The sequence below is a fragment of the Opisthorchis viverrini genome (assembly GCF_000715545.1).
Source record: "Opisthorchis viverrini unplaced genomic scaffold opera_v5_78, whole genome shotgun sequence".
In the NCBI taxonomy this organism is placed as follows: domain Eukaryota; kingdom Metazoa; phylum Platyhelminthes; class Trematoda; order Opisthorchiida; family Opisthorchiidae; genus Opisthorchis; species Opisthorchis viverrini.
The window spans coordinates 934,452-944,625 of record NW_008751734.1 but is presented as its reverse complement, the minus strand read 5'-3'; the positions used below and the strand labels follow the sequence as shown (position 1 = coordinate 944,625).

General features: G+C 47.3%; 1 protein-coding gene across 1 annotated transcript in view; it reads right to left on the bottom strand.

The window, feature by feature from the left end:
• Positions 1-7,681, bottom strand: part of T265_04623 (hypothetical protein) — a gene marked incomplete at both ends in the record, with an annotated part of 30,721 nt that extends 23,040 nt beyond the window's left edge. The window contains one exon of the mRNA XM_009169405.1: positions 7,490-7,681. Coding sequence (XP_009167669.1) covers positions 7,490-7,681 — 192 coding nt within the window. The remainder of the gene's footprint in view (positions 1-7,489) is intronic.
• Positions 7,682-10,174: the final 2,493 nt, after the last annotated feature.

Below are 10,174 nucleotides of genomic sequence, written 5' to 3'. Positions count from 1 at the left end.
TTGGGTAAATGGCCAGGGTCATAAAAGCAAAATCGAGATCGAAATAATTCGAAGTAGAGCTTTCACCTGTTGTGAAACATGCTGTAGGCGTCCTATTTGGTGGTTACTCACCCCACCTGATCTGTGCATTACACCTAAAGGGATCCTCAACCAGACGAAAAATAAATACAACCTGCGTTATTGCACTGGTTTCTCTCTCATTGCGGATTCTTCTGGCAAACTAACAACATCTCGGTGCCCACAGAACTGCACATCCCAGCTCAGGTACCTCGGTCACGGCGTCCGTCACCGGGCTGTCCGGGAACTGAAATATCCCAGTGCGGTAATAGTACGACACAGTCACACCCAGTTTTATAGCATACCCGCATCTGTTCACTTTCTATTTTGACTGTTCCATCTCACCAACCTGTCCCTTCACCTGCAACCACAATCAAAGTCTTAACATGTCCCCAACTTCCTGAGGGAGGTGTCCATTTATGCCTACCGAACCTCCCATTAATCTGAAGACCTTCGTTTCTTTTACTTGGTATTCCTCACCAAGTCAGTCATTTTCCGTGCAGTTTGCGCTCTTTCTTGTGCGTTTGCATAAACTGCTTCTCCCAAGGAACGTTTGCACCTGACCCAACTCCAACAACAACACTGGTGTGTCTCCAGCTTCACTGCACACCGTGATTCCGATTTTCCCGCTACCATTAATCCGCACCACATATTCACCTAATTTACCATCTCCATTTACGCTTTTTTATCATCCTGGCCACACAAACAACAGCCATAGTCCACGGTGATGCAGTGTTGGTTTCAGGGCGCTCAGTATTTGCACAATGGAAGTGAATTTCTGAAAAATATGACGTGTTTCATCTGAACGTATACTGTCGTTTTTGAAATCAAGCTATTGGACAATTGAGCTAAGAGTACTATTCCAAAAGTGCGAGCCCCATTTAGGCATCCCATGGTCCCAGCAACGCGAAGAAGTTATTCCATCAGACTCTCCCGCAAAAGTTATCATTGCCTCAGTGAACAGCGAAATTTGGTGAGCTGCAAAATTATGAGCGTAGAATAGTTTGGTTTTTGGTTTGAGCACATACGCAACGAAATTCAACATTTCGGTGCAAAAAGTTTTACTGCCCTCGTGACTTTTGCAGCTAAGTACATTGTGTGGCTAATGGGCTCCCGGTCTTAGGCCTTAGATCAAATTAGCCGGTTAGATCGTGATAGTTTGCTGCCTCCAAATTTTCCGCTTTTGAGGTTTTTTATAAATTACCAGGTGGAAGCCTCTTGCTATAACCCCCCTCATATTGCCTTTGCCCACCACTTTTAAATCTTTACGATCTTACCTTGCTTCAGCTGGTATGTCCACCATAGGAAAGGAACAGCCCTCGTAATTTTGGTTTTACACTCATGTCACCTCAGGTGTGACCAAGTTCACTCCGGATAATGCCCATTTTTTGTCCCAGTACTCATAAACCTCAACGGTCATGCTCCTATTCCGACTGTAACATTATGATCATGCCTGAATGCATGCTACCCATAGTTTGGGATAAATATTATTAAACCTTAGTTTTAAAATACTTTCTGACGAAAATCTTGTCAATCCGGAATTTGCAGGCAAAATTGTTCTATCTTCGAAGAAAGGGAAAAAGTGCAGGTATTCTTCAATGAAGCGACCGAAGCTATCCCCTTTTTTGGTGGTGTAAGTTCATGCTCATGGACATGCTGTCACCAAACGCGCCACTTACAGTAAAAGGAGAGGCAGATGAGTTTGCGGAGCGCTTCATGTACACTTAAAGCTGTATTTGTTCTGATTGTAGTGTGGCAGATTAGGATGATGCACGAATCTGCACGGCTCAGGCCGCATTTGCTAATTTGAGACACCTACGGCGTCAAAACGGCATATCTATGGATCTTAGGCTACAGAATGGGGTGTTTCGCTGTGTATCTGAGATGGGGACTGTTCGAGCGGTGGAACTGGAATGTCTTCAGGTGTTCGACAGCCGCTGCATCGAAGCTATAGCTTGCACTGGTTCTCGTCAGTGAATCCGTTATCAGGCATGCAAAAGCGGGTCGGTTGTGCACCATAGGGTGCATCCGTCGGGCCAAAAACACAGCTGGGACATGTATGTATGGACACGCAATGCTTTACAGGGCGAGTAATCGCGGGAAGTCAGGGTCAATAAACCACTTAGGGGTCAAAAGCGGGGTAGTGGATTTGTGGCCGTGTATATTACCTCCGTGTGAGTTGAAGGACACTTTTTCCCGGGCGATGAGATATGGCAAACCTTTCAGTCCCCAACAAGAGACCGCTGGGTTGCATCACGTTTGGTTGTCGTATTGACCTGTCTATTTGAATGTTAACAATAATAATAATAATAATGTTCATTCCCAACTTGTGGGTGGCCCACCGTCTGGCATGATAATGCGTTTACAGTCAGAATGGGGAATGACTGAGTTATTGCGGGTAGTGAGGATTCCGCGAAAAGGGGAACACTAAACAGTGGGAGGTACTCAATTAAATAATAATATTTTTCTTTTGCAACTTGTAGGGAACAATAAGCATGAGGTCCGACTAATTCAAAGACTCATTCGGCTGACGAACTAAAAGTGGAAAACCATTGCTGCCCATGAGTGACCTTGGTCGATTGGGTAAATGGCCGGAGTCAGGAAGAGCAAATGTGGAGGTGGAGAGGGGATAACTGGAATTGGGAGAACGCGGCAAGTTTAGCCTCAAACATATGGTGCAATCTGAGAACAAGCAGACTCACTGGTTGAACTGTAGTTGGGAAGGTGAAGGGGTTAGTTTGGATGGGGACACAGGGGTGGTTGAATTCGAACGAGTAGTCCATCAGGTTGGAATGAATGATATGGTGGCAGTTGGAGTCAGTGAAACGAGTAAGCAACAGGGCTCAGTCAGAAGGAGGAATGGAACAGTTGCGGGTGTGCTATCAAACTGAGTACGGCAGCGTCCTGCCATCATTGACCTGAGATGCTTCAGTTTTTGGACAGTCCCGTGACGGACGTCACATTTGAGATGATTCAGCTGGGGAAGTTCAGTTCATTGGGCAGCCTGGTCGAGAAAGTTAGCTGGAACGAAGCCAATATGGGATTGTAGGGTTTTTGTGGTTCGCTTGGTGGCCCCGGAGTTGTAGATTATAGGCCAGGTGGAGTGGATATTAGTTAACCAGGTCATCCGAAACGGGCACTTCCGAAGATGAGAGGATGGGACGAGATTCGCAAAACAGTGAGTTTGAGCGGATATAGAAAGGGATAATATGCATTAATATGCACAGAAAGAAAAACTTGAGGTCCGCTGCAATTAGGGTGATGACAGGTGATTATGTGGAGTAGGATATAGATGATTTGTACTTAGCAGGCTAGCGACCAGGGGTTGAGTTTGCTAACATACGACATTACATTACGAGGGATCTAGTAAGAGCCGACAAAAGCACGTAGAATCGTGGTATGGGGATCAGATGCATAAGTGCTGGCGGGAGTGGACCTCTAAGATAACTGGCTAATCTGGTGTTCATTGCATGACTTGGGTCATACCAGTAGAGAAAGTGTGTGCAAGAGAAATAGTCGCAAGTCCCCGAAGCACTGATATCAGCTCTAATCTGTAGATGGTGCATAGCGAGTGTCTACCACTGGGAGCGGTGAGTAGGTGTATTCTATGTTTGGATGAAGAAATGGGCTTTGGTGCGGTGTAGCATCTATTCTGACGGAGGCAGACACAGTTATGCTCGCCGATGTTGGCCATGGGCACTTGCAGAGTATCCTTGGGCTATCATAAGTGAACTTCTAATTTTTTGTTTTTTCATTACAGATGAGGGGCCTGTTTTTTTCATCTGTTGCCAGGTGCATAACTCAACCGAGGCGGGCCGCACATCAGCAGCGACAAACAGAAGTCAGCAGTACTTTTTTGATTTCCAGAACTTAAAGGCCAGTCTCCTGGCGATGGGCGATGCACCCGTGCTACTGGAGAGGTGGTGGGCATGCGAACGCACCATGGTGCAAAGTAACAGGGCGACCCTCCCTGCAGGGCGCTTCCGTCCACCACACGAGGTTTTTATCCCTCGTGCATGCTACCAGATCTGCAAGGTGGAAAACCATCCAAGCAATCGTAAGTGCGGTTCGTGCATTATTAAATACTCCAGCAGCCATTTTTGGTCGGGGGAAAGCTAGGCCAGTAAAGACCGCTCAGTCAATTCGAAAAAGCAAACAGCATACAGACTCTGGTAGAGGCAAGTGGTGGAAGAGAAGTGAACTGACAGTTGTCAATGAGACGTTGGGACTGGAATATTGATACTCACGGTGATTGCACCATGGCTAAACGGTGTCGGAGCGTTGATGTGGGCTGCAATGTCTAACAGAAGCGTTCCGCGATGTTGTGTGTAAGTGTTCCGTGGGGCAAATCATCAAGTGGATAAATATATATATAAGCGCAGAATGCGCTCTGATAATGAAATGAAGAAGAAATCGACTTTGGTTTGGTTTTTATCATTTAGAGTTGGACTGTGGGCGCCAGTTACTAGACAGAGCTGATAGAATAATCCGGGGTGGGGACTTGATGAGGACGAGGTATATGTTCACTGGGGAAACAGAAAGTAACCAGGCCATTTACACTGCATATTTCGATCAAGTTGTCGTTTAAGTCCTTTATTAGCTCAAAGCGGGTCAAGAGGATAGGAAGAAATGATAACAGAATCCTTTACTTCTCCACTAACTGTAACGTCGCCAAACTCATATGCGCACTGAAACTGATTCGTAGAGTGGTCAGAGGGTATTCGGTTATTAAGTAAGGCGGCAGCGGTTTCACACGTGAGGAATTTTTCTACACACTGAGAACAAGTAAGGTGATGCGTGGTGCTTCGCATTTGTTCAGGATGCTGTCCCAGGTGCAAGCGTAATAAACTAGAAAGAAGTAGTGGCGTAAGTTTGTACCAGCTGGGGGAAACACTAAGAGGTTGCAGGAGCTACGCGAGCTAGATTCAGTTTTAACCGTCTAAGCCACAGTGTTTCGAGGCCTAGGATTTGACAGCGGGAGCGGTAAGAGAGGAGGTTTGACCGAGGAAGGAGCTTTTTTGTAAATGAGTGTTGGACACTTTCAATTGCGAGTCTGCAACTTCGGGTGTAAACGGAGGAGAATGCGGGACAGAATTTCATGATTAGTCGTAGGCATAGCTTAAATGTTGCAACCGTTGTGTCTGGAAGGTGGCAGTAGGGCAGTATTAAAGAATTGAGGCTGCGTGCACTTGCAACCTGAAACTGCATCTGGTGGGAAAAGCGAAAAGTACAGGAGTATGGAAGGCCGAGATCTTTGATCTCCGTGGAATAGATGATAGGATTTCCATTAATTGTGAAAGCGTCAGCCGGAAGAGAACAGCGGCTGGAAGTTATACAGTATTTTGTGAAGGAGAAGCTTAGGCCAGATTCGTTTGACCAGCGAGTCATTGAATCTGAGTCTTGTCTAATCTGGTGAAAAGCAAGGACTTATTCAGAGGAGGGGAATGCGTAGGCGATTTTTATATCGTCCGTAAAGAAAGAAGCCTAACCATGGAATATGGCGCCGAAAATGTCATTGACGTACGGTAAGAAAATGATGGGGGCCAGCAAGCTTCCTTGGATGACACCGCCAGTGATCGGTAGTGGAGATGATTGTATGTCCCCAATTTGCGTTATTTGCCTCCTGTCTGATAAGTAGGAGGCGAACCACTGAAATAAGTTTCCATTGATGCTCACGGTACTAAGTTTGTGTAGCAAGGAGGCGTGGGGGACCTGTTCGAAGGCTTTTTGGATGTTCAGATAGAATGTTACAATGGAGTATCCAGCGTCGTAGGCTGCTGTGGCGGTTTCGAAAAAGTGAAGCTGACAGTCATTTACGGATCTTTGAGACAGAAATTCGTACTGTCGGTCATCTGTGGCGTTTGTGGCCAGGAGAAATCTGATTAACGCGCCTTTGACCAGACGTTCAAGGGTCCTGATTTGGAGGGAGGTATGGTGGATTCTCCTGTAGTCGGAAGGAGTTTGTCTACTCCCGGATTTAAGCTGCTGGTGGATTATAGATTTCTTGCACTGGGAGGGGACGATTCCATAGTTTATAGAGTGGATGAAAATATTTAATACAAAGATTCAGATATCTCGGCCGCCTTGTTTCGGGATAGAGGGTGGAATGCCGTCGGCCCTGGCACAACAGAGTCCTTAATCTTTAGAAGAGGGGAAGAAACATCAGCTAGGGAGATTGTTATGTTACCGAGAGTCATGTGGTTACCCTGTCCATTCACACTTTGAAGGTAAACAGCAGTGGGTATGGGTTTGGAGTTGGCGAAGTAAGCGTTCAGATGGTCTGCTATGTTGACGGGATCAATGATGAGGCCACTGTCTGTGGAGCGCAAAGAAGCGATTGAATGACTCTTTAGGGTACACCGCCTACGGAATAGTTGGCTGAGTAATTTGGGTTGGGAAGAAGATCGGAGGACGGTGTTCTCTTCTTGGCGTTCGAGAGATACCCGCAAAGATTCTCGGTCAGCGGAGAGTTTGTTGATGAGAATTAGCGGTGAGAAATCCTGAGTTTCCCGATATACTCTACTAGCCCGGTGTAATTTCCTTTTAATAACCTATCGTGGCCGGGTTTATTGGCGTAAAAAGCCTTACAGGAAAAACGAGTTGAAGAGAATTCAGTAGGTTTTGGTAAAAGATGTCACTGACGCGGTGTGTATTTCTCGACAGGAGGATGTCGTCCCAATCCTGGGGAGCCAGTGTGGACGAAAAAGCTTGTGAAATATCCGGTGAGAGGAGATAAAACATGGAAGGACTCAGAGGAGCAGTTGGGCCATAACTGACGACGCAGTGGTCACTTCTCGGGAAGCGTGGGCAACTGCAGCTGTAGTCAAATGGCCATCGTTGGAGAATATTAGGTCCAGAGTATGTAGTCTACGACTGGAACTACGCACAATTTGGGACCAGCCCTCCATACCAAGTTGTGCAAGCAGCGCGGCGTAACGGGAGTGGCCCGTGGTGGGGGAACAGAAGATGTCCGGCAGGTTGAAGTTACCCAACAGAAATTTAGACGGATGAGGAAGGGCATGCGCAGTGGAGATGATACGGGAAAGATCAGCAATAGAAGCGGAGGCGGGGGTAGGTGGTAAATAGAATCAACCCACCAGTACAGGTCGTTTGGTCTGTTCTATTGACAATCTAATGACCTCTGGAATCCATCCAAGAGAAGTTCCGACTTAGAATAGGTGGCACAAACACCGCTCCCTGAGTTTTTCCTATCGGAGCGGTAAGTATCATAGCCAGGGATTGAGATGGCCGTGACAGGAGTTTCATCCGTGTGCCATGTTCCAGCCACACAGATCATACTTGGTCGTGCAATTGCTCCAATTGCTAGGAGTTTATTGCTTTTGGGCAGTAATGAGCGGACATTGAACAATATTATTGAAAAACTCATTGGCGAGCAGACGGTACTAAGTAGGAACTTTGTAACCTCACTCACGGTGGGGTTCTGCACTGGAGGGACTGGGTACCTGGTGGTTGGATTATACGAAACAGGGTCCGGAGTCTGGGAGGGAGTATTCAGTACTGGTTGCCGACGGGTAAATCGTCGTAGAAATAGGCTTGAACACACGGCAGGAGGTACTGTATCAGGCTCAGTATGGGGTATAGAATGATTTTGGGAGGAGAGCATGCAGCTGAATGTAGAGCTGTCGGCCGTGTTATCTTCTGAATCAGTAGGTATGGAGGAGGGTAGGGTGCCAATAGGGGCGGCGGCTGTAGAGGGATGGGTGGTTGCCGAAAATGGTGTTCAGGCGGGACGCGAGCTGGTGGCTTGGGTAGTGGAAACGGACGAGGGTCGTAGCTGGTCATGGGTCGTTGTGGATACGAGCTTCTTCCAAGCACGTGGTGTGTATAGCTTGGTTTGCTTTCTAAAGTTTGCAAAGCTGAGGCTACGCATAGCTTCGGAGGATGCAGAGGAGGTAGCTTCCGAATAGGGATCTCAGGCAGGTGAAGAGTAAGAATTCGTGGATTTTGCACAGACAGGGGCGTACAATATTAGGCTTTGAAAGTAGATGTTTGAGCCCGAGGGCGCATTTTGGTCGGAAGGGGCGATGTGTCATTAGGTCGCGGGGTCTGGAGCGAGAGATTGTGTTCTCATCTTCGATTGTAGCACCGGATAAAGACTGGTAAGACACAGCATCTGACATCACAGGGGTGAATTTGTTGGTGCAATTGATGTCAGAGGAGGCACAGGCGGGTGTTCCAGGGTAAAAGTGGAGTGTTCGTGGTCATGGAAAAGAGATGCAGGGCTGAAGGCCGTTGTGGGGGTTTGTGTGGCATTTGGCTGCAAGCTGACATCACGGTGTGGCGAGCTTGGGCGAGTAGCGATTCCAGGGTAATGGGGGAATGAGAGAATGTCTGTACTGCAGCCTCAAGCTTTAGGGGATAAGGCGTCAGCTCCGGCATTTGGAGGGGGTTGCGATTTCGATCGGTTTATAACAGACTACACTAATGTCGAGTACGGTGGTGTCCAACGGAACAGGAGGGGGTTGTAAAAGAGGCCGGACCAGTTGACAGGATCGGTAAGTCGTTGGTTGAATCTGGTGCTCTCCGACGGCTATGTGCAGATGTATCATCGGCGATATGACTTTCGCAAATTTCAGAGGGATTGGTTTCATGTGTACTCTGCGACTGAGTCACATCGGGGGCATCTAGTGGTACCTATTGTTGAACGAGATATGGATTCGTTTGATGTTTATCAGTAGTCGGCTGTAGAAGTTTGGAGAGTGAGTTTTTTATGAGCTGTCTTTGTAGTCTGGTGCGAGCAGCCTTAACCTTTACGGTCTGGGATGTCTGGGTCGAGGACACAAGGGCCTGAAATGTTAACAGGCGCGTTGCATAGTCTTCATATCTGAATTGCATTAGTATTGGGCAACGCTAATGGGGTTTTGATTTTCGCAACCGTCGGGCTGTAAAGATTGTGTCATGCACGTTACACGCTGTCAAGATGGCGGCTTTTGTGCGTTCTATCGGGATGTGGTCGGGGACATTATATAGTAAAACCTGTTTACGGCATTCCATGCGCCGACTAATGTCCGAGGCGAACGTATCAATAAAGGCTGACGCTTTTGTAAGATCTGATGGATCACACTTTGGGTCAGGAGTTAGAAGGCAGGCAAGTGGTTGCATGATACGATAGGATATCACTTTATTCTCCATCTTATGCATACGAGCACCGAGATTTGCCAGGTCGGTGAAGAGGAGGAAAGACAGCCACCAGGTGCAGCAGGAAGGGAAATGCCGGTCAGTAAAACTGAGCAGGTTGAATTTAACTGGGGCAATCTATTGACCGACCTCGAACGATGATTGGGTTTAGTGCTTTGCCTTTTGCCTGCAAGGCGCTTCTTTGGACATAATGAGGGGAAGGATGATGGGGAATCAGGGTCTAGCAGGCGCTTAGAGGAAGATGGAACTGGTGAAATTGTTTGATTCACATCGGGTAATAGTAAGCCTCAGTGGGATAATGCTAGCAAGCTTATACTCAGTGGGGCCTTATCAAGCTAGGAAGAGTTGGAGGGGTGGTTGGGTGCACAAGTCGTGTGTGCTACTGTCGGATAAATAGTGCGAGGCTCAAAAAGCATAAGGCTTGCAGAAGTTAATGATAATGATAATGTTTATTCCCAACTTGTGGGTGGCATGCCGTCTGGCATGATCATGCGTATACAGTCAGAATGGGGCATGACTGAGGGAGTTGCGGCTAGTGGTGACTGCGCAAAAAGGGGACAATGTCACAAACAGTGGGAGGTACTCGATTAAATAATAATAATATGTTTCTTTTGCAACCTGTAGGGAACAATAGGCATGAGGTCCGAGTAATTCAGTGACTCAGTTGGCTGACATGAACTAAAACTGGAAAACCATTGCTGGCCATGAGTGTCCTTGGGCGATTGAGTAAATGGCCGGCGTCATAACAAGCAAAAGCGGAGGTGGAGACGGGATAATTCGAATTGGGAGAACACGGCAAGTTTGGTCTCACAAATATGGTGCAATTTGAGAACAATCAGACTCACTGGTTGCTCTGTTGCTGGGACGTCAGGTGAAGGGGTTAGGTTGGATGGGGACACAGAGGTGGTTGAATTTGAACGAGTAGTCCAATAGGTTGGAATGAATGTCATGGTGGTCG